This window comes from Thermobia domestica, chromosome 4 (genome assembly GCF_964235325.1).
Source record: "Thermobia domestica chromosome 4, izTheDome1.hap1.1, whole genome shotgun sequence".
Taxonomy (NCBI): Eukaryota; Metazoa; Arthropoda; class Insecta; order Zygentoma; family Lepismatidae; genus Thermobia; species Thermobia domestica.
Genome location: NC_137457.1, coordinates 7547282 through 7573046, shown reverse-complemented (window position 1 = coordinate 7573046; position 25765 = coordinate 7547282). Strand labels below are relative to the sequence as shown.

General features: G+C 32.0%; 1 protein-coding gene across 40 annotated transcripts in view; it reads right to left on the bottom strand.

The window, feature by feature from the left end:
• The window catches only part of LOC145683699 (uncharacterized), a 606036-nt gene that overhangs the window by 445935 nt on the left and 134336 nt on the right, over nucleotides 1–25765 (bottom strand). For all 40 annotated transcript variants that reach the window (XM_081755114.1, XM_081755113.1, XM_081755079.1 and 37 more), the window contains exons 3-5: nucleotides 12080–12211; nucleotides 8621–8677; nucleotides 3899–3922 (exon numbers count right to left, since the gene is read on the bottom strand). In XM_081755114.1, coding sequence (XP_081611240.1) covers nucleotides 3899–3922; nucleotides 8621–8677; nucleotides 12080–12211 — 213 coding nt within the window. The remainder of the gene's footprint in view (nucleotides 1–3898; nucleotides 3923–8620; nucleotides 8678–12079; nucleotides 12212–25765) is intronic.

Genomic DNA, 25765 nt, shown 5'->3' with positions numbered 1-25765 from the left:
CGGGAATATTATTGTATGCATTAACTTATATATTACCTAACCCATTTAATGATATATTTCCCTTCAATGCGGCGTGTCCAATAAAACCTGTAACGTAAAAATATACAATGACAGATATTAAGCAGTAATGAACAGACACACTCCTTTGTTTCAATTCAAATACTGAACCGTGATATAGAGCAAATTCAGGGCAAATATGTAGATTAGTAATGAAAGCTTAGATACTAGTCCCAGAAATAGTGGAATAGTTTGGAAGATTGAATAAGCAACTCGACATAATGTAAAATATGATAGAACAAAGCATAGGAACGTGAAAGAGAAATGCTGATAGTAAATAGAACTATGGTAATAGAGCTGATATTTTTCAAAATATAGGCAATGTTAAAAGAGTGAATTGAGTTGTAGAAACAATACATCAAGATTGGTTATCTAGCTTATTTTCCACTAAAGTGAGGAATTAATTGAACTTTTCTTGCTATACAATCTGCGTTTATTATACAGTCTCTGTTAAATTCTATTATACACAAATTGAAAATCCAACTGATAAAACAAAGAGATATCATAAAGTTTAACTTCATATGTAATAGTCTGAAAATCTAATATAAATAGTGAAATATATATGACAAAGAAAAAGATGCTTATTGAAGGAGAAAGTATATTAGACTTACAATGTAATTGTCAAGTAATGTAATGTGAAATATTAAGTATGCTACACAAACAAAATGATCGGATGATAGGAGAACATATATTATGCAAAATTCAAAATACATACTTATTGTGGAAAAGATAAAGCTAATAAAATTCAGGTATCAAAGTTAGGAGGAACAGAATATAAGAATAGAAAATGTTCTGAAGGTTTGGTAAGAACATATATTAATGAACATATAATGATTTAGACAATAGAGCAAATAGAAGAAAGCAAATAACCTTATTTATATGTCAACACAAAACATAGATAGGTAGAGTATACATAAATAGAAAATAATTCGTAAACTGGAAAGTAACTGATGAATATCAAAACATTCCTCACTGTGTAACTCAGAAATATATACATCTAACATAATATACACAATAACATATGAAGAAAGAGAAAATGAATGGATTGAAAACATCCTTTAATGCGACTAAGAAATGATACTTCATGCCTGCATATGTTTCTTATTTTCCAATTCATACTTATCACTGAATATACTCTGGGTACAAGTACGGTTTGGTTTACAATGACAAATAAAAGAGTGAATGGGAAATTTTCACCAACGAAAGTTTCGAAACGCGCTTACACATTGGATACCAAAATATGTATTCTATGGAAACTACAAGGAAGTAAACCCAAGAAATTATTATTGAACGTTACAATTGTAATCTACACTGATACCAAAATATATTGTATAAAACAGATGGGAGTAGGTAAAATGATTTTTTTCATATTACGAATTTTGTGAATCTACATATACGCCCAAATATCAACTAATATCATGTAACTCTGAAATATATTTTAATGAAATAAAGAACGTATGGAAGCATGAAAATAGTTTGCATTTCGAACCTTAATAATATATATTTTCAGCCAATATACTGATTATAATACATGGTTTTGTATAGATAATATACAGAATTAAGTAAGACAAACCTTATCTTTGCAGAGCATGCTAGCTTGTGGATATATTGCGAATAATATAATACATATGTTGAAACGGAAAATAAAGAGTACATTAAAAAGATTCAATTAGTGAAACAAGAAAATATACATACATAATCCTATATGTAGTGCTAACGTTAAGGCACATCAAAAAATAAGACAAAACTAAACAAGTAAAAAATCTATTTATCCCAACAATACGTACCAGTAGCCGAATATTATACATACAATAATATAAACAATACAGAAGTAGAAAATCATGAAAGTGAATGGGAAAACAGCATCAACAATAAAAATATTTCTTCCTCAAAGAATAAAATATTAAGATTAAACCCATTTAAGTCAAATACAATAGGAAATTTGTAAGTGGAAAGACACTAGGTTAAAATGATTTTGCAATATGCTACTAAAACGATGAGCATAATCAAATATGCCATGAGATTTTACAAAAGCAAGAGTGTGTTGGATGAAAGTGAAGGTTTATTTATGTGAAAATATAAAACATGTTTTTGGCACATCTAGAGTAATTACATTACAGTGTCTATTACACAAAACTGTATAAACCAACTGATGACATGAAGAAGTAACATAAAGTTTAACTATATACGAAGTCACCGGAAAATGAAATATAAATAATGAAATATGACAAACAAACAAACATTTATTGAATGGGATATATATAATCACGAAATGTACAGTGTAGTTCTCAAGTAATGTAATGTGTATGTTTATGCATCGTGCAAAATGAAATGATCGGGTTACAGGAGAATACTAGTTACGCAAAATTCACTATATATATATATATATATATATATATATATATATATATATATATATATATATATGGGTACTAACGTTTAGGCGTTGAAGTTGAAACGAGCAGGCCATAAGAATAAAAAATATTCCGTGTGGTGTGTGGTAAAACATTTGCTAGTTCAAATATTTCCAGTAAATCATCTTTTAAAATAAGAGAAAACTCAAAACAAATTATAGCAATAATTAAGTGGTGATTGTGTCAATGTTCTTGCTCTGTAAGTTAACACACCATACGTTTTTTGTGTTACTGTAGTAATGGATTTTGTGTATAAAAATAAACGTACACTCATGTCCAAAATTCTTTATAAATATGTTGTTGCAGGAATATAGTTTGATAACGAATTCGCCCGGTATTTCTTATAATAGTTGTATATGTATTATCGGCAAAGACATGTATGTGCCAAATTTCATGTCAAAGGAGTAGTAACTAAGAACACTCACACGAAAAAATTCTTGTCGATTTAGCAACATTTTGTTTTACTCATTCTAATTTTCGTATTTATAATACTTTTCCTATGAAATTTACGAACAATACACATTGCTTGATTATACGCATAGTATCAGTATGAAAGGTACATTATAAAATCATTATCAAACCATATTCTCACAAGAAGACAATTATTGATATGCGACAATCAGTTTGGACATGAGTGTACATAAGTAATAACGTTGTCTTTTAAAAACTTTAATAAGAGTGAAAACAAGTAAGATGTAAAATCGCATGGATACACGTGAACATACAATTATGTATTTGGCAAGTACATACGAATGTTGATGCAAATTTTGAAGCTTTTCAAGTAGTGCAATGAAGTGATATAAGATGATATCTTCGTGAAAAATTGTGCTATTCGTGAATATGTATACACATACTACATTACAAAATAGTGACAATATGACACTATTATACATATACACGTTTCAATTCTTAATCTATATATAAACAAGAGTTAACTAGGATATTTGTCACATAATATATATAATAATGTGATATTCAGTAATGTTACATAACAGCTGTTAGTTATGTGAAGACGTAATAGTTTAATGATACTACCATAGGAAATTAACACTTAAAGCTGACATGTAAGGTATAGTTCCCTTAACTACTAATACATTTATTTTTTAGTATCCCAGTACTATACAGTTTCGCGTACAAAACGAGTAATTCAAGTACTTGAACTAACATGATTTTCCATTTTCCTACACATAATAAATCCATAAATTCTTTGTTATTTAATATTTACTGTAATCTTATTTTTATTATTAGTTTTTTTGAAAATATGAAGTTAACTCCCGCTTTTCTTTCTATCTAAAACTAGAGATTAATCTATTGTCTTGTCTCTACACTTGTCAAATGTGACGTTTCCGATAATGAATTCATTAAAAAAATAACTTTTGGAGAAAACAAACTGACGGCTAATTTATTAATAACTGTCATCCTCTTACCTTTCCCTTGTATGAATTTTCGAGCTGTGAAATAAAAATATAAGAATTAGAGGAAATTCTTAAATAACACAATGATGAAATAAATACTATTTATAACAATGAAGCGCCTTAAAATTGTATAATACGTCTTCAATTTCTTTATTTTGCGGATATATACATGCATAAAATAGCTTAACACATCATCATCAGCGGACAGATTTCCCGAGATTCTTCACTGTTGCAAAGTTACAAATCTGATGCAAGGTAGAAATGCTTCCAATGTTTTTAGATCATTTTACTTTTACTTTTAACATAAGGATTCCACACAATACTTACTTTCCAATCCTCCATATACTTTGTATTTATACTCATAGTAGTATTAGCTTCTGTCTTATGTAAGCATAAAGATAAAACGATCTTGACGATAATTGATTCTTAAAAATACAAAAAAGTAAACTTCAAAGAGTATACAATGTAGAGGGGGCGAAATTTTTTTCAGATATTCAGGATTGAGTAGTTATCAAATGTTGTGCATTGGTACGAAATGAAGCCATGTCAAATATGTTGATTTCAAAACCATATTTAACGAGGCCCCCGTGGCTCTAAAATGTCTAATTTTCTGTTCAAATAAAATGATTTTAGGTAATAAGAACATTTTCCCAGACAATACTATTAATATATAAAACATGAAATACATGGTTTTAATGTACGCAAATAACTATTGAGACCTTAACTGGCTTTTGTAACTACCATATTAACACACGAAAAGCCTTCGTATTGAGCCCAGGTCAGAACTCTCAAACTTTAAGGGAGTATCACTTTTTCGCATCTGGATGCAAAATGCACAACACTGGCTTTCCGAAGGCGGCGTTTACATTGCTGAATTCAAATAAACTATATACGATATGGCTGCGAGCCTCTCTTCCTGTATTGTCCTGCCTTCGAATTAAGGATATGATTTTGAATTACAACTCAAAATGCAAAACGATCATTAACCCCATTAAGAAACAACATACCTCCATTAAGAGCCAAATTAAAGAAATTTAAAAACGGTACTCAGAAGTTATTTGATATTTTATCTTGCAAATGCTGCGATAGATTAACCTGTAAGTGTGATAAATCAAATTAAATACCGCCGTGGGAGTTCATATTAGATCAGAGAAATCAGAGACAAATGACGAATTGCAATGTATGATAAAGCGGAAACCAATAGGCTCAAAAGAATGCATGACAAACAGATCGATTATGATGCTGCGGTACCTAATACAAGAAAGTTACAATCGTTCGTCTCAATCCCGCACTTGGAAATACATTAAGTGCTTCCACCCCGAATTCAGGCGATGAAGAGTTCGCATGGAGCTATCGTTTAGAGAAGAGACCTAAATAAACAATAGTGAGCCCTAAACAAATGAGTACTGCAAAAGATTTAACATGTGTCTCAAATAGGTCGGCTGCTAAAATTGTATCCGCTGTTTTAGAAGATATTAATTTACTGAACAAAACTAACCAAGTCAAGGTAGTAGATAAAAGCAAAATCCGTAGGATACTAGCAAAAAAAAAAAAAAAAGAAAAAGAGAAAAAAGAAAGCGTCTGCAGGTAAAGCTACTAATTTTAAGGGTCTATTTTGATGGCCGAAAATACCAAACTAAAGTTCTAATTGACAATTACAGTAGGCAAAGCACTGAAAAATATGCGGATTATATCTATTTACCGATTGATCAGAAGTAATAGTAACGAAGCCTCTAATTTCAGCTAACGTATCAACAGAAGAACTAATCGAATTGATTGTGGAAAAGGGGAGGTTTCACAGTTTGTCACGTTCCCCTTGCACAGACAGGCTTTGGAGGGGTGTGTAAAGGTAGTAACAGAATCTTCTTCAGAAGTATGCGGTAATGTTGAACGAGACGGTTATTTTCGCGCAAAACTGGAAATACGAAAGTATCTACCAAGCTCCGAACATAAATCTCAATATTTTGTTCCAAAATTCAACTAAGTAAGAGGGGGATGGGTGGGAGGAACTCGCTGTGTAGCCACCTCCACGTGGTGAGTTCTGGGCTGGTTTGGTGTTTGTTGGTCAATTTTTCAATTTTACCTTATGTATTTGTGTCCGTACTATTATATCTACTAAATACCAATCAGACGAAAAGCTGCATATCAGATCAGAAAATTTAAAATCCTGGGGTCAAGTTAAAGTTTTAGGAATCTTAACCAATTTTCTATACATACTCATAATAATGGTATATATTTTAAAAAATCAAAAACAAAATAACACTTTTCGGACCCGCAGGGCCTGGTGAAATATTTTTATCTGACTCTGTTCTGGGAAAGAAACATAGCATTATACAACTTTCGCACGGTACTCAAACTTAATTTTCTAAATACTTCAATAATATTTTCACTACTCTCAACCATATTTTTCAGCATTAACGTTCTTTCGAGCTACCGGAGCTCGGTTAATTATCTCTTTATCCGGCTCTGTTTCGGCGAGGAAACATGACATTATAAATTTTGCAGGGTACTCAAACTTAACTTTCTAAAAAATATATTTCAATAATATTATCACTATTCACAACTGTCTTTTTTTTAAATTAGCGTTATTTCGGGCCCCCGGGGCCCGGTTAAATATCTTTTTAACCGACTCTATTTTGGTGAATAAACATAACATAATATTATACAACTTTTGCACGATACTCAATCTTAATTTTCTAAAAAAAATTCGGCCATTTTCGGCCCACCCTAGTATACATCTTTAAACTTGACCTAATATAGTTACAAATGTTGTTTTGTATACATTAATTGTAATTAACCTGAACTCATATAGAAGAAAATACTATGCTGAGCTTTTAGGTAAAGTACGTTAACTACATTTATGTGTATTTTTTTACCTTGCGTGTGACTCCTAGTTTATACTATTACAACGCGAGCATTATGGCAGTCCCAAATTATGTCTTATTTTAGTAATACAATTAGGAGAACATCATACTCAAAACTGAGCTGAACTTTATTATGAATATATATTGTGAATGCTGATTCCCAATGACCAATTATGTTCACCAGAACACTGTATTAACAAGTTTACTATTTAAGAAATCCAGAAAAGGAATATTATGTATATTGACAGAATATTTGCAGAAGTTTCTAACAGTAGTTGGCATTATTTTTGCATTAAATAAGACTTCGCTTACTGCCAAGGTAAACTAAGTACTATTATCTATAAATGCTCTATTACAGACTAAATTATACAATCTATCATTGAAATAATTGTATCACGAAGCCCATTGCTTTTCTAAGTGACAAGAAAGATTATCAAATTGATATGAAAATTTACCCACGCGAACAAATTTAAAATAAACATTTCCCATCACCATCTAAGTTAGAATTTGTCTTATTGTATCATGCTGCATCGGATATTTTCTTCATTGTTGTAAATAAAATATAAAACACCTTCATGCCAAGATAAACGTTACTTAATTAAATTCTTTCTGACATATTAATGATTGTTATTTCACGTTTATATCGAATGTGTGTTTATCTAAAATTATTCGTTTTGTTTAAAACGACAGAATCTGGTTTCTATTTTTATTTTCCACGGCTAATTCAAGTCGCAAAAGAGTAACAATTATACATCTGACACATATACTGTAAATGTAATTTTCCTCACTACAGTTTATAAATTATCTACACAAGCCCCAAATAGAGGTTATATATTAATCCTATAATTAAATAAATAAATAAGTGATTTTCATAAACAGTATGAATCCACTTTCTCATCGTGGTTATGACAAAAGAAAATAGAAATTGAACAACGGGGCTAAAGTACTAAATCCAAATTTATTAGAAGTTCAAAGATGGAAGTGAAGCCTGATATTGTAACACAACATTAGAATTTTAAGCTTATGACCCAATATTCATCATCTGCGATTGGAATCAAAAGTGATGCTTGACAGTCAATTAAATATGATAGAAAGACGTTTGCATTTCCCTTTTCAGTGTAGAAGAATGGTGAAGATAAATCATACTGTAATTCTTATTAAAACACGAAAATAAGAGGATAGATACATGCTCTCTTTCGACTATGAATCCATATCCATCAAAGAACCTTATGTTTGTATATGTTATGATTTTCTATATCTATCGACTAGAACTGGAGTGGACAGATAAGCTAGATCTATCAGACTTCCTATGCTGATAAATAATTTAGTTTCAAATGTGACTTTACCTTCGGAGTTACTACAATATTTTGGTAAATATATTTTATAGAATTTGCTTTTATAAATCACTAGCATTCGTGAAGTCATTAAGATCGCAATTTTAGACCGTGTTCTCCGATAATGCAGATATGTCGAATCTCTTTTCTTTCGAATGAAGGCAATCACTGATGCTGCAATTTCAACAGCCCTCACTATGAAATAAGCAAATCCACCAAATTTTACTATGATTTTCACTGTCTGCAAAGGATAGCACTGAAGTCGAGAGATTGTTTAGTTTCTTGCATCACTCATAAATAAATAGACTTTTTTATTATACTGTACGTGTAAAAGGTTACTCAGAAAAATATTAAATCACGAAATATCATTTAATTTTGTAATCTGTAGGAATCACATCTACTGTTTTACCCTAAGAATGTTAAATATTCTAAGGAACAATAACAGTAAACAACCTATTTCTCTTATTATAGTTATAATTACAGATCCAAATACAAAAGCAAATTAATAATAAATTAGAAGTAGTGTTAATACTTACCTGGCCTTTTACCAATATTAAATTGTTTCCGGCTCTTCTTTAACTTACTTCCTATGTCTGAAAATATAAAGGCGTACAACATATTTAGATATAAATATCTCACTTAAAACACACTTTTGCTTGTTCACCGATGTTTTTCATTAATTGTGATACCAAGATTCACAAACGCAAAATTGCAGCATTATATAATCGCTAAAGTAATATTTCCGTCATGTATTGAAAATTATCCAACGAGTTAAGAAACTGTTCTAAAATGGCTTCTTATAATGATAAGAAAGCATCCTCAACTAAATATCAGGACCTCATATACAAGATTTTATACACAGCAAAAGCATAGAGGCGTCTGATAAGCAAAGTTTGTAAAGAAATTAATGTATGTTGCATTTGTTGTACCACGTATTTATTTCGTTTCAGAGAATGTGGTTATTCGGCAATACACTAATTAAAACTACACACGAGGTATTTCTTGAAAACTATTAAAACAAGACAAATACTTCTCGTTACAGCAAAAAAACAATATTTTTTAACATTGGTGTAGCAACATGTGGTTTAAGATGCTCCAGTATTGTGTTATTACATAATATCTAGTAATTGACAGGGAATTTATATCAGTTTTCTCTATTTTCTTGCTATGGGCAAGGCTTTATACGATATATTTCCTAAGTAATGCTGTTTTCAGCATAAGCATTTCCTAACATTTACATGAGTAACGATGCTACCACCGTATGTATAATATATTACAAATAGAAAAGAGATGGTAATACTGTTTATCACACAAATGTTGTCAGAATAGCTCATAACAATATTTTCATTTAATGTTACAGGAAACATAATATATTGCACGTTGCCATGTTTATATGTCAAATATACACCTTAAAACTTAGACTGCCCTTGATATGGACTAGTAAAAATTCTCAATTTGAGTTACTAGATATTTCTGAAATGCGTACTAGGGTACTAAACAAAAGGAATGAATTAATAACTTCAGGGAGTTGTTTTAGTTCTTTCATTAAGACTGCATTTTCTTGTTGTGTACTTATGTATATATAACAAGGAGAATCCCAGCATTTATATCAAATATTTCACTAGAATATCAAATTTTGATACGATATTTTGCTGTTAATTTTATAAGAACTTTTTTAAGAAGTCTGGAAAACTTCAACTATTGCAACTAATCTGAGGAAATCTTTCTAGCATTAAACTACTGGAAATTGAATACTTTGAAAAATCACAGCTTGGATGCAAAATAGTGGTAATAAAATTGTATGAGATATACAGATGGTGATCAGAAAAATGGAAACACCTGAACAAAATTGCAACTTACCAGATTAATATGGTGTCGGACCACCTTTCGCCTTCAGAACAGCCTTGGTGCGACATGGGATGGAGGCATGGAGGTCGTAAATGATAGCAAGTGGAATTTTACACCATTCCTAGTGCAGGGCATCTGCCAGTTCTCTGAGAGAGGATGGAGATGGAAAATCGTCGCCGGAGTCGTGTTTCCAAGACGGACCACAGATGTTCAATTATGTTGAGATCTGGGGATTGGGCGGGGCAGGGGAGGTGTTGAACATCATCCCGATGTTCCTCAACCACGCTGCAACAACGCCAGCTGTGTGAATAGGTGCATTATCATCCTGGAAGATGGCGTCATTGTCCGGGAACAACATCCGGACCATAGGATGCAAGCGGTCTCCTAAAATTGCGACATAATCGTTGCCAGTGATTCGTCCGCTAAGTGTGACTACAAGACGCAATGAAAACAATGATATGGCGGCCCACAGCATCACCGAGCCGCCGCCACGTTTCACAGTTGGGCCGAGACACTGCAGATTATAAGCTTCTTCGGGCGTTCTCCCTACATAAACACGGCCCGTGGTTGGGAATAGGGTGAAGGATGACTCATTCGACCATATCACACGTTTCCAGTTCTAAACGGTCCAAGTTGCATGGTCGCGGCACCATTTGCGGCGTTCGAAAGCATTCTGGTCCCTGATGAGCGGTTTGGCCCGTTCAACACGACCCTGTAAGTTCACGTCATGTAATTCATGGCGGACTGTGATTGTCAAAATAGGGTGGGGAGGTGCTGATTGAGTTCCTCCGTCACTTGCTCCGCAATGGCGCGGCGGTTCTGCGTGACTATGCGCTTTAATACCCGGCGTGACCTGTCATCCATGATTTTCTTCCGCCAACTGTTCCGCTTCCTCGATGTGGTTTTCCCGTGTGTTGTGTATTCCGTCATCACCTTCGACACTGTCCCACGCGACACACCTAACACAGTAGCCACTGCCGTAACACTCACTCTACATAACCGCGCACCAACAATTTGCCCTCTTTGAAAATCTGAGAGGTCTCCCATTTTACACTACCTCCGTCTGCTGCAGCCACTGGACACTGCTGTTCCACTGCGCCTGACGTAGTATGGAGACCAACCTAACACACACCCAACAGCGGGCCGGCGCTGCGGACGCCACGACACCACTGCCAACGCATACATCTGGCGTTTTGCCAACTACAGGTGTTTCCATTTTTCTGATCATCATCTGTATATAAGAAAAACTTTTATTTTTCATGTATTTTGCTCTTAAAAGTGTATAGATAAATATTGGCATATTTAATTCCCTTGGAACATTTCATTTATAAAATGGAATATTGTTTTTGAAATATATCGGGATTTCCTGAGAAGAGTAATTATTGTTCTTTTGTTCTTAACATAATCATGATACAGTTCAGTGGAGACGTATAACCGGGAAGATGATAAAACAATGTTGCTCCCTACGATGAAAAAGTGTATACTACACATCACTTGCTATATTGAGCATGAAATTGTGCTTTTCAAAGTACGTAATACTATTTTTTATAACAAAAAAATGCACTTTCAGTTATCTTACAACTGTTTATATCAAGGTTACATTCTGAACTTTTAATATTACTATGCTACTCTTTTACCAGTTAATTGCTTATGATTCAATTTAATTCCTCTTTCTATCAATATGGTTGTTGTAAATATAAATTGTAGATTTTTTGAAATATATAATTCCACAAAGCCAAGTCAAAACTTTTGTTTATATGTCAAGAACTAAACGGTTCAATGCAATAATACTTCTTATTTATAGAAAATTTAATGTAGTTTTACCATCATGATTAGGCAATGTCGAATAAGTTTCGTTGCCTTTGTATGAAATATAATCTCTTTATATTCTATTTAGTTTTAGGAAAAAGTGAAGGAGCTATGAAAATTCCAAACATTATATAGAAAAAGAACACTACAATTTTCGAGTTTATAATTCATAATTGTTTTAATATGAGAAGGTCTAGTTATTATATCTTAACGTTTTCAATTTATATGAGTTAAAGAAATTCTTTCTTGTGTAAGAAATGTACTAATTAAAATTCACAGTAATTTACATGGCATGGTATAAATCTATTTACGCATTATAAGTATATAAAATATATTACCTTTTATACCTAACCCTAAATGGCCAGACAGAGATCCATTTACATCCCCTGAACCATCTCCACTTCCTTCCGATATAGCTATTGCTACAGCATTAGCATTAGATCCTCCTTCTTTGTGTTGATCTTGGTCGCCTAAAAGTTAAATAAGATAGTTAACAAATTTATACAAAATATAGTAGAAACATTCTGCGAAATTGACTTTTATAAAAGACGAAATTTAAACAAACAGAATACAGAATTTATCTTCTTAATGTAAGTCCAAAAGTGATTTCAGTCCTTTTAAAGTCACTTTCCTTTTCCTCACCAAAGTTTTATGTACACTACTCCATTAGAAATTATAATTTAATATAGAAAATACTTTGATAGAAGAATTTTCCAATAATTTGCTGAAGTCGTGATTACAAAAGTATTCTACAAGAGTAGATTATAAACATTTTTTTTTTGTATACAGGGAACCACTAGCTCCAAGCAACATCGGAAAGCTGATATTTCCTAGACAAAACGAGACCACAATCATAAACACCGATTGAAGGAGTGTCAAGATATAGCAAGGGAAGTGAGTGTATCTGCTCTCACCTCGTCACAGAAACACAATGTAGCAAAGAGTCAATATTACAGTCTGTTTTAAGCTAGTAAAACATTTATACAAACATTGCAAATTATGAAACAAGTGTATGGTGAAGAGTTTCTATCTCGTACACGTGGGTTCAAGTGGCATACCTGATTCCGGGACGGATGGGAGTTCTTGGAAGACTACTCAAAACCAGCAGACCAAAAACAATAATCGCGATGACTTGGTGGAACAGGCAAGTTAAAGGATCGCCGCGATGCGAATTCGACTGTGAGGTAGACGATAGAGGAACTGAATACGACGAAAGACATGAAATTCTGATAAAAGATTTAAATGAACGGAAAGTCTGTACTCGTTTTGTTCCCCATACCTTAACACTCGCCCTATGGAGAGCGGGTCATTTTTGACCTACAAATGTTTTATTTTAACTTTTTTTCTTATTTCTTCTTCCTTTTCACGGTCATCGTCCTAGGTATACTTCTTTTAACCTACATGCCATAAAGTACCACTTCTATTACCCTAGCCTTTTTTATTTGCATACCACAAATAAACAATTCTTTGTCTAAGTCTTGAATGACCAGGTCTTCGCTTCTTACGTGAGGGATATTTTATTTGTTTTATCCATTTCACACCGTCCGATTTGTTGCCATTTTACTCATTCTGCATTATCACTTATACTCTTTGCTCATTCCCTTAGCATGCACCAACATGTGAGCAGTGTTGCCAAGTAGAAAACATCCCACAAAACGGTAAATTGATATCAGTGGCTGGAATTTGGGGTATTTTATTTCAAATATGTAGCATGTGAGATAATTTTCTTGAAAATATGTACCAATGGAAACGCATGGTAATATATATATATGTATGTCTGGGTGTGTTTGTGTTCGTTATATATTTGTGGGAAACATTGAATCATATTCGAAAATTTCATCTCTGCGAACGGGAAATTACCCTTCACGAACTGGTAACATTGCATGTCAGGGTATATATCAAATATTTTAGTTTAACTTCAATCATGCAGAAGAAGAATGGAAATAAACTGTACGCTTCTTTCTCTGTGGGGTAATAATGTCCGAGCAAAGGATTTTGAAAACTTCAAATGGGATATTTCGTAAACTGATTAGACAACAGGAAGAAAGTGCTGAAGCTATCATAGTCTGGGTTCTGGCTGGCTGATCAATGATGATTTTAAACAATTTTTCTCAAGAGAAACTACTGAAATTCCATTGGGTTATTTCAAAAAATATTTGGTGTTGTTCTTGATATCTGTATCACAAGGGTGTAACAGTGGATGTTACTTATATATAATATTAGAGTAGAAAACAAAACGTCTTCTTCTCAATTAAATACCACTTAACGAAAGATATTTTGTCACTTACCTACAAAATGGTGCATTTTTTTATTTTAGTATTTGCACTGCTAATAACAGCGCAGATCACATACTGGTCAAAAAATATCAATAACAAGTAAACACCAGAAAGATTACCGATAAGGCACAGGTTTTATATAGCCTTCCGTAAAAAAGAAGGTAGTATTTATTTTCAGAACAAATCAAGTGCTAATTCAGGGATGGAAAGTTGTGGCTTGCCTAAATTGGATAGGCAATGTTTCCTGTGTTGAATTCCAGGAACTCTCACTCCGGTACACTAACCTTCGGTAAAGTGTTTAACTTGTCTAATTTGTTAACAATAACAATTTTGGTTAAACACCATTCCATTATTATATTACAATTAGGATGGCTTGTTTGTGGATTGTAGTTCACATTTACAAATTTGTACAATATAAATACAATGTTGTTTAGAAGTGCTACTATTTGAGAATTTCATGAAAATTTACTGAACCCAAAAACGAGTGCACAATGTTTTCCAAAGCAATATTTTACTTTTATTCATTATAGACGAGTTAAAGTCCGTAATTAATTGAAGGAACTCTGTTACAAGAAATGTCAAAGCTTAGTGCATCATGTCATTACATGTGACCAAAACTTTCCACACCTATGACAAAATCAAGTTGACTATTCTTGATGGGTTCAGACATGATAACAATTCTTCTTCTTGCTCACATCAACCATAGGTTAGTGGGCAACATATGAATTTTAAAACTTTTCTCTCGCTTAGGAGAGCTGTTTTATACTTTGATAAAACCTATTCTTCATAACTGCATCTACATATTCTATCTTTGGTCCTCCTCTTCCTCGTTTTCCTTCTGCCTTTCCCTCTTTCAGCACAGTTGTCCAATCGGAGTGCCGAATAAGATGCCCAAGCATACTGTTTCTTTTTTTCCTATTATCTTCATGATCTGTCGCCTTTCATTATCTTCTTTTAATACGTCTTCATTCTTTTCCCTTTCGGTCCACGATGTGCGCAGCATTCTGCGCCAACACCACATTTCATTGTTTCCAGCTTGGATATTTTAGAGCTTTTCTTAATGTCCACGTCTCTGGTCCAAACAGCGCTACGCTCCATTCCTGTATTTTGCTATCCGAAATCTTCCAAGCATTAGCTAACCGTTTTGGTATATGTATGAATGTAGCAGAATGACATATGGAACGATAAGTTAAGCTACACATCTAGAAACTACTGTTCTATTTTTTTTTACACAAAAATTTTCTGGAATGTCTAAAAAGAACTAACATTTTCTCACATTAGAAGTGAGTGGAAGTTAGTACCGTTAATTAGGTCAAGAGTATTCAGCATTTTCAGTGAATCAACATGTAACACATAATGGATTGTGATGGATGACTATTATTAGTGTCACATGGCTTACTTTCATATCCATAATTGATGCATGTAACAATTTTAAAAACTCATTAGAAGAATGTAGTAGGAATGAGACAACCATGTAACACTCAGGGAAACGACCTTATGAACAACGAATTTCATGGCCTTAGAGTATAAGGGATGAATATCCTCAGACATCATCGCTCTGAAATTGGCCAATCGCGCTCCATTATAATAATACTTTTAAAAATACGGTGTAATGAAAAAATATAGTTGTCATTGGCAAATTTGAATAACATACTCATTAATATGTACGTTGCAAATTAGTAAAAAGAGTACAAATTGCTTGATTTGTTAATTTGAAGTTTTGTGTCCCGTTCAATCCTTGTGGTATATGAGACTTACAATTGAGGAGTTGTATGTAATATGGGCTCATACCAGCATAGGACTTTTCTAGGGAGATTGCATTTTTAAATTCTTTACTATTAACTCTATAAATCTTCTAAAATTCATTGAGATATCATAAGTATCGTTGCTGCAGTGAAGGATTAGAGGTCATCGTGAGACAAAAATGAGTATCTCCTGCAGATATGTTGATGGGGTAGTTCTTTGAACAGCGTGCAACATAGCGCAATGTGTTATCATAAGTTCGCTAGAGTTCGAGTATAGTCCGAAGAAACAGAAAAGAAAATCAAAAGGCGACGGTAATGCAAAGGATTTCAGATTAGAACTATATAACAAGTTGAGTTTCATACGGCAGCAATAATAATAATAATAATAATAATAATAATAATAATAATAATATAAAAGTAGCTCAAGTAGTAGAGCGTTGGCTTTGCATTCGGAAAGTTACGGGTTCGTTTCCCACTGCCGACCATCCTAACTGGACGTTTCCTCAGTCCTAGCAGATAAATGCCGGGATTATGCCTTCTAAACATTCCCTGACCGATACATTCCAAAATCCTTTCCATTGTTATTGTTGTTGTTAGATATCCAGTATAAAATGGTCTATGAGCTGTATCTGATGATTGTTAAGTAGGTATAAAAACATTAAATATTAAAATAAATATCACATAAATTATAGTAATGGACGATCATAGAGAAAGATCTATCAAAGCAGCACACAATCCACCATAACATTGTATTAAGTAGCAGATGAGGAATTCCGTTTTAAATCATCTAACAGATTTCTAATTGTTGCAGCTTTGGTAACAAAGACAATAACTAAGTACGCAAAAGCGCAGTGAATGAATTCATTAATAAATATAGGAATAACTCATCAATATCAATTAACAGTAAACTTACGACTTCGAACACAACACAATAAACCGAAGTAATGCAACAATGGCTACAGAGTTCCTGACGTGATAATTGTAGTACGGTCGAGTTGGCAAATCATGATCAGGTAGACTGCAATCTATTATATCCGATAAAAAAATGTTACTGTAGAATCAATATAGAAAAGCAGGTACATCAAAAATTTCGAGGTTCTGGGTTATCATCAGGGCATATGTTATCGCCATGCAAATGATTGAGATACTGAAAAATTTTAGCTCACTACTTACGCCGATTATTCACAAGGAAAACTGCAATTCAAAAACGAATATTTTCATCTACTAAGTTTCTTTCATGAAGTCATCACATGTAATAAAAAGCTGACCTGCGTATAAATTAGACTCAAGGCAAAAAGAAAGAAATCCTTGCAAGTGTACAAAAGTGGTGCATTTCACAAGCTCAAAAACTGCTTCATTTCCATCGATATCAAATGTAGCAACAAGGGTCAAAATTAGAGTAGTGTTCACGAGGCATATGTTGATTATGTAAATCGGATAGACTATGATACTAGAACAATAGAAAATGTGCAGGAATGTCATTAAGCACTTGCAGGGACATGTAGAGAAAAACTAAATATATAAATGTTCGCATGGATCATATTACATCATATTATGAATGCGTCAAAATATTAAAAAATACTTTCGACAAAGTGAATACTTTTGAATATCTAGAATTAATATTAACAGAAGAAAAACATTTTGGAAAAGATTTTAAATCTCAACTGAAAGCGGGGAATTCGTATTATTATTGAGTTCAAAACATTTTGACGTTGCAAATTCCATAGCGGAATTTGAAGGTTAATATCTATAGTACGATGATCATACCTGTTGTACTGTGTGGATTAGAAACATAGCAATTTACTATCAGGGGAGAAAAGACTGAAAGAATTTTATAACACAATCCTGAGACGAATATTAGGACACAGGAAGAACGGGAACATTTATTGGCTTAAAGTGCTTAATGAGGAAAAGAGTAAGTTATAGTCTTCACCTGACATTGTTACTGTCATCAAGTCTATGAGTTTCAAGTGGATAGGTCATATAGCCAGAATGGAAGAATGTAGGAACGCCTTCAAAATTTGGACTCAAAATCCAGTCAGTAACTTCAATTTTTAAAATCCTATTGCCAATTTGGATGACAATATTATCATGGAGCTCGCAGGAATTGGAATAGATAGTAGCTACTGGATCTAGTTGGCTAAGAACAGAATTGAATGGAGAGCTTTTGTGAATGTGGTATTGAATCTTAGGCTTGCATAGGGCATATAGTTAGTTAATTATTTCTTGTTAGAAACTTAATGTTTGTAACGCAATTAATCAAATTAGTCATGTAATACATAACATTTCCATAGGTGTAAATAGCAATGGTTTTACCTACAAATTTCATTTGTCTGTGATTAATATTACCGTGCTACAGTACATTGTAGGTTATCTTTAACCTATCTTTGTGAAATAATGTTATTAGTGCAATATCACTAGAAAGTAAATAGTAAACAATTGTTTATATTGCTTTATGCTAGATGTAATTACATAAATAAAAGAAATTCTTTGACAACGTAGAATTATACGAAAAGTGTTTTTCTTGATTATTAAACATTACTAGACTGTGAAAGAAAGTTAGAAAGTAGATAGGAACAAAATAACTTCAGTTGATGTTACATTTAAAGTTTGTTCCTCTAACTTGACTTTACATTAAAATCAATTAAATGTGCCTTTCCTTGATATAAGAATATACAACAATCAATGATTTGCAAATAATGAAATATTGCAAATCCTTCTGCTCTTCAAGATCTATTTCACTCTAAAACCACAAGTAATCTTAATCTTAATGGGAATAATGAAAACATTGACAATCTGAAGGTATCAGTAACTGAAATCACATAAATTATAAATACTATTTCCATAATTAAATTCTGATAGGACAACATAGTGTAGTTCTTTGTATTGTACAAGGATTCACAATAATGGTCCAGGGTAATGCTGATACCCACTAATCATCATTTGTACAGCGTGTGAGGATTTATGAAGGAAAATTTGTTCCCTTCTAAATACTGGTAATCAAATACATACTAGTTTTTACTGTCTATACATTTTAAGGCATTAATTTGTGCAAATATCAGTGGTCATTGAAGATCTCATTTAAATTGCTTGCATAATTAAATAGATATAGTAACTTCATTCTGAAGAATAACTAAATCAGCTACATCGTCAGCAGATGACGAGAACTACTTTCCATAAATAATTTCCATTTGTAGTTATGTGATTGAGTAGGACGCACAATTTAGATATAATGTTTCTCCCGTTCTTGCATTGTATTTAGTAAAATCAGGTATGGTGGTAAAAAAACAAACAGTTTCAGTATCAACTGACCTAGAGACACAACCGGCATCTTAACATATCATGCAAACTAATTTTGCTTATCAACATATATACAGGGTGTTTCAAAACAGCACCGACAGCGTTTGGGAGGTGATTGCTGACACCAAGATAAGACAGAAAGCATAGACCAATCTGGGTGTACAAGTGATTTCTTTCGGAGTTACAAGCTGCCGAAAACGAAAAAAATGAACCTCAAAGGTCCATAGCTCCAAATCTATGCGACATACCGTAGTCGGTACAAGACTTCACTTAGAAACTAGTATGTACCCTATTGAAATAAACATGTTTCAGAATCCTGTGGTACTTCCGCAACAATTTTTGTAGAGGCTGTTTGAAGAACTCATCAACTATCTTTACAAAAATTGTTGCAGAAGTATCGTACAATTCTGAAACATTGATATTTGGATAGAACATATACCAGTTCCTAAGTGAAGTCTTGAGCCGACTACTGTAGGTATCGTAGTTTTGGAGCTATGGACCTTTAAAGTTCATTTTTTCACTATTTATGCAGCCAATAACTCCGAAAGGAAGCACTTGCGCACCCAGGTCTATACTTTTGTCTTTTGTTGGTGTCAGGAATCACTTCTCAAACGTTGTTGGAGTTGTTTTGAAATACCATATATATACAGAGAAAGAAAAAGAGAGGGAGCGTTAATGAACTAGATCGACAAACTGAGACAAGTGATTCCTCTCATTAAAAGAAGGAAAAAGTTATTATGAACAAATTGATATAATTTCGGACCTAGAACTCTACAGTACCATGAGAAAATTAACCATTGAGGTGAATATCTCCAGAAGTATTAGCTATTCTGTTCAAATGACATGTTATTATCTTATAGTTGTAATTTGTCGTATCCAAAAATGCATGATTCTAAATCGTTTAGTTGCGACGTAAGCGAATCGCCACAGGAAGTGGGGGTCCCTGCTATTCCGTCGGGAAGGGGGGTTACGATTTGTGATAGTTATAACCACGTACCACCAAGTAAGGAAAAGTCGTTGAGAGACAATCAATGTTTTGAACAAAACCAAGATATCAATATATTTTTTATATATTGTGCGTGGTTGCATAGCAATAGTTGGGGCTGATTGTAGTGGCTAAAAACAAATTAAATTAAATCATCACATATGCAGGTTCATGGCCCACAGTCATGATCTTTGTTCCTCCGATGGAATCAGATAAGTCCATTTATTACAATTTTTGTCGTTTCCAAACCATATTACTTGGATCTCCCAAGAATTTAGCACTCTACATGAACAGATGCGCATCATCAGTTCCTAAAAATTAATTACAGAAACTATGTGTCAATCAAGGATTTGGATCTCGATGTCACTAAGAGTAGATTGGGAAAACAGTGGACTTACTTTCCCACCACTTTCACTAAAGTTTTCATTTGAAGCTTCTGTCAAAATATATTATCCAATGTGTATTCATATTATGCTGTTTTGCCTAATCATTTGAGTAAACAAAGGACAAAATTGATCTTATCTTGCGAAGAAGAGAAAATTACTAAAAACACGATGATTTTCAGATTGGGTTAGTAAATTAACTGATTTTTAGTGTTCATTATGACAAAAGGAAATAATAGACAATATACATTTTATATTATTAGGTATTTGGCTTTAATTCTTGAAGATGTGTTTTGTGTAAATGTATCAAGTTCGGAACGTGCTTTATGTGTATAATCATTAATACGACTCCAGAAGTTACTTGCCTGAAATATAAACCAGAGCAGCGTAATGTATCCATTTTAAATATCGACCCATATATCTATGTTCAGTAACGGACAAACGTCCAATCAATCGTAAAACATTAATTCTATTAATATTAATATTTAATTTTTAGTAGTCTACAACGCAAAATTTCTTCTAGAAAAATTCATTTAACATTTCACTCAGGCGTTAAGATCTTGTTTAAAAGCAACGATTGTTTCTGCATTTTTAAGAAAAATAACAAGTAATATGATATGCACGATTAGATGTAAGTCTCATATATTTAGAACGCCAGTACTCTTGTACTTTTGAAGTGAATGGGGAATATTAAGAAAAGCAAATAAATATATTAATTTGGATGTTGTAATAGAAATATGGTTGTGTATTCCATAAGTGATATTTTAGGTTTCTACGGCATTGCTTTCACTCATTTGCTTTGTTCTAGAGAATAAAGTTTATATTTTAAGAAGTCTTATTACATATTAATTCCGTATATTATAATTAACCTGAGAATATTTCAGAACGAGGTTCAGGGATACAGGTTTGAAACTATAATTCGAAGTTATCCTCTTTCACATTATAGATACGTCATTGTTTTTTATGACACGTTTTACCAAAACTGTTGAATTATTATATACTTCATATAAAGCATTCAGTTAGTTGAATCTCATTTCCTGTACATTCATTTCCGAACCAATATTAGAAAAGACAACTCACCTTAATAAAGAACGATGCAAATCACATTTTACGGGTATTTACATAAAGCAATCGTATAAACCAAGGTTGAACTCGTTATCTGGACCATAGGAAGTATTCACTTGAACAACAAGTTGATAAAACACCGTGTTCCATCATCATTTTAAATCATCATTTGATTTAGATTATTAAACCTCTTTCTTTATTTTCCGAAACATAACGATCAATGCTAAGCTTATTATTTCCATTAAAACGTTAAATACTTCTTACGCATAATCACGTACCAGATTTGTAAGCCTGTATAATATTCGTATTTACATCTTGTTGTATATCTTATCATAGTATAATATTATTTTTAATTATCTTTTTCTTTATGTAGACTCTGCATAGTACAATTATTATAATTATTATCTGAATAGTGAACGTCATATAATAATAACTTCTAGTGTTAAAAAGAAAAATGAATAATTCAAATAATTAAGGAGTACGGTTAATAATCAGAGGCCAAGGTGAGTTTCCAATTGTGAAGAGCCGAACTTTAACGACAAACGATGTAAAATTTTAACTCCACACTTCTATCATTTCGATGCATAGTTCATATTGTATGTTTGCTATTCTCAGGAAACTATTACTCGACAGCTAACACGAATACACACGACCTATGCTAACATTTGAGCAGCACGTACAGTTCTTAAAACTAAGAAGTATCTTCAGTCTGATTGCATATCAAAGTGAATTGTCAAGTTAAAATCCTGTATACTATTCTCATGTACATTTCCCCGCAGAGCAGATATTACAAATTACTTAATTGAAATACAAGTTAAAAAGTAATGTATTAACATAACTAAGTTTTAAAATTTGATATGTTCTTTTCAAAGGTAAGTGTTGATGTAATTTTCAATACAAAAACAAAACAGTACACTGCAGAAAACTTGGCTTTACAATCGATATAAATACCTAAAATGGATATGATAAGTTTACTATAAACTTATGGATACTAATGGATTGAGACAAAGGCTACATTGGTGTAACATTCAATTGCGTAAAATTGTGACATAATATAAGTTGTTATGTTACCATTTACAATTAGGTTTTTGTAAAAAACAGAAGAGGAAAGTCTATTATCTGAATATCATAACATGCTATCAAGCAAGGTAAAAATCAAAAATATTAGAAATACTGACCTAAATTAAAATTAAGTCCTGGAAAAGATGTCAAAATATTTTAGTCTTATTATATGTTTACAAAAACAAAAATGAAAGCAGAAAATTTCCAAAAAGCAGGTAAGAGATAATAAAAAAAAATAAGCTTCTTGTCATCTTTTCATCGAAAATGAGAAAAATATACTAATGACTTAAAGAATGCATTTAATTCCAAAATATATTTGAATATTACGAACTGTTTTCCAGTACCATATTATAATTAGTAAATTCGCACGGAATGGATCAACAACTACGTTTGCACGTCTTGTTATCGTTATTTTTTTTATTCTACAATTTGTAACCTTTGCAACTAAACAACGCACTCATTATTCTCAAAACAGATAAATTGAAAAATAAAAATTTCAAACAATAATTATAAACAATGAAAGCATTTTAAAGTTTAGAAGAACATAAAACAATCACAAAAATGAAACATATAGCAATGGATATATCTTATAAACCTGAGAGAAATTGCACATGTGAAGGCAAATTTTATTTCTATTTTCCAAAATAAACAAGAACAAATTTATAAGGTAACTAGGAACAGCGTAATTTCTGGCAGACTAAAACATAATCAGGATAAGCAGAATAGAATAATATTTTATGGTTAAGCTTATATTAAATCATACTTTTCTTCATCTTCTCCTTGGAACACTTGTAACATGGCATTACATACTATAGTTGAAAAATTAATAAAGTAAAAGTATCGCTAAGAATTGATCTCTGAATATAAATATTTCTTTTCAGTTAATATATTTTCAACCTTATGGATTTCTAGCAATATGTAAAGAATGTAAAAAGCAAAAAATTAAACTACTTCAATGAATTAATGAAACCTACTCAAAATATGTTGATCAAAATTGAGATAATTCTAAAATTAAAAACTATTGCAAGAAAGTTTATGTGCGAAAAATAATTATCTATACATATAAATATTATTTGCCAGATACATAATTAAATATAATCAGTGTTTACCTTCAAATAACCTCTTTTCTCTTGTAAACAACAGTATGCACGTATAATGTTATGATTTTCACCCATTTGTACGTCACTTCAGCCTAGGTAACTTTTCTTTTTATATTAACTCTAAACTCACAACATTGTTATTAATTATTTGTTTCCTAAAAATTCATAAATAGGTATTTGCTGTACAGTTAATATAAGACTCCAAAGACCAAGCCAAATATTGCAAAGTGTATAGTAGTTATTTTTATATTGAACAACTTGCGTAATAGTTTATGGAAAACAGAGTGTTTACTGCCAGACCAAATAATCATCAGCAAATGTTCCTGTTAATCGCACCACCATAATACTAGACTTAACGTTAATACGTATCGCTAACTGCTTTATCACTTGTCTGCAAAATAATTGTACATGTTACTAGGTAGTATAGGTCACCTGCAAACGAAGTCATTCAAAGATAATTACATAAATATGGAGTGAATTTTGGTGTCGTAGAGAAACAAAAATATAAAAAACTACAGCTTCTAATTGAGCAGGATTTTAAGTATAGTGTATATAGTGTGTCGAAGCTTCAGTAAAAAGATAAACGATTGTTAATAATAAATTCCAGTCATCACAGTGTGTCATTTTCCAGTCATCACAATATATTATTACTTATTTCACTGACGCCAATAAATGCTGTTGCGTGCGCTAACTCATATACATAACAAAGTCTAAAACTAATAAAATGAATGTGGTATTGAATTAGGATCATTTGGATGTAACTCAGTAATAAAGTTGAGTATAAAAAGTTTTTAATTAAAGACAGTGTTAACCTATATCATGCCGCAAATTGAAGGCACAGGCAAAGAAAGTTTGCATGTTTTACATCACGCTTTTAGTCAGACCTATTTTAAAATCACATTGTGGTTTAAAAGAACCATTTGCACTTGAGACGTAATTTCTCACCCTAGATAACACAAAAAGCATAGACTAACTTGAATATATATATATATATATATATATATATATATATATATATATATATATATATATATATATATATATATATATATATATATATATATCATTACTTTTGGTGCAATGCCTAGCCAACAATTTGTCGGTATATGCAGAAAGAGTCATAACTCAAAAAGAAAATATCGGATAGATGTAAGGTAAAAGAGAAATATTGTTACTTTTACTCATATATTCCACTAATGTACAGTATAATTGAGTGTGGTTCATGAGTGGCTCAACAGTGTCTCAGATAAAGTTAAAATTCATATGGGATTTTTCACTAGTTGATTGAGAGAAATAAATAACTATCAGTTACGATATTTCAAAGAGGGAACAAAAGTCATAGTAGATCGTTGAAGTTAGAACACTGTTAGAATTCGAGAAAAGGAGATATGTACATGTTTTGTTGATCTACTTGTTCTCAATACAGAATAAACTCTTCCAGAGGTATTTGTGCCTACAATATATATATATATATATATATATATATATATATATATATATATATATATATATATATATATATATGATTATAGTGTATGCCTTATAATTTGCAAAAGAAAAAGAATTATGAATGTTGATTGGGAGTTCGCAGGTTTTGTAAATATAGAAATCAATCACTAATTTGTATCACATTAATTTCAATTACACAACCTACCCTTTGTTAGTTTAGGATCCTAATCTATGGCAGTATTGAAAATATAGGTATATTTCTATTAGCCGACATACTGATTTTTGTCCGATTGTTTCTCTCTAGCTGTTACAGTCGTAATCTGCCTAGTTAAACTTGCATATTGTAACAATAAACACTTCTGACCAGAGTATATACACTCGTTTATTAAAACCTAAATTACAGTATAACGGTTTCGACAAGTTAACGTTGTCTTCATAGTTAGTGTCTGATGAAGACAACGTAAAGTTGTCGAAACCGTTACACTGTAATTTAGGTTTTAATAAAAGAGTGTATATACTATGGTCAGAAGTGTTTATTATTACTTTAGTGAGTTCTAGAGTCGTGATGAATAGAGTTGCATATTGTGTGCTTTTAGTGTCTCTTTACTTTATATGCCCTAAAACTTTTGCAATGTTCTGAATTATGTAAACCTTAACTA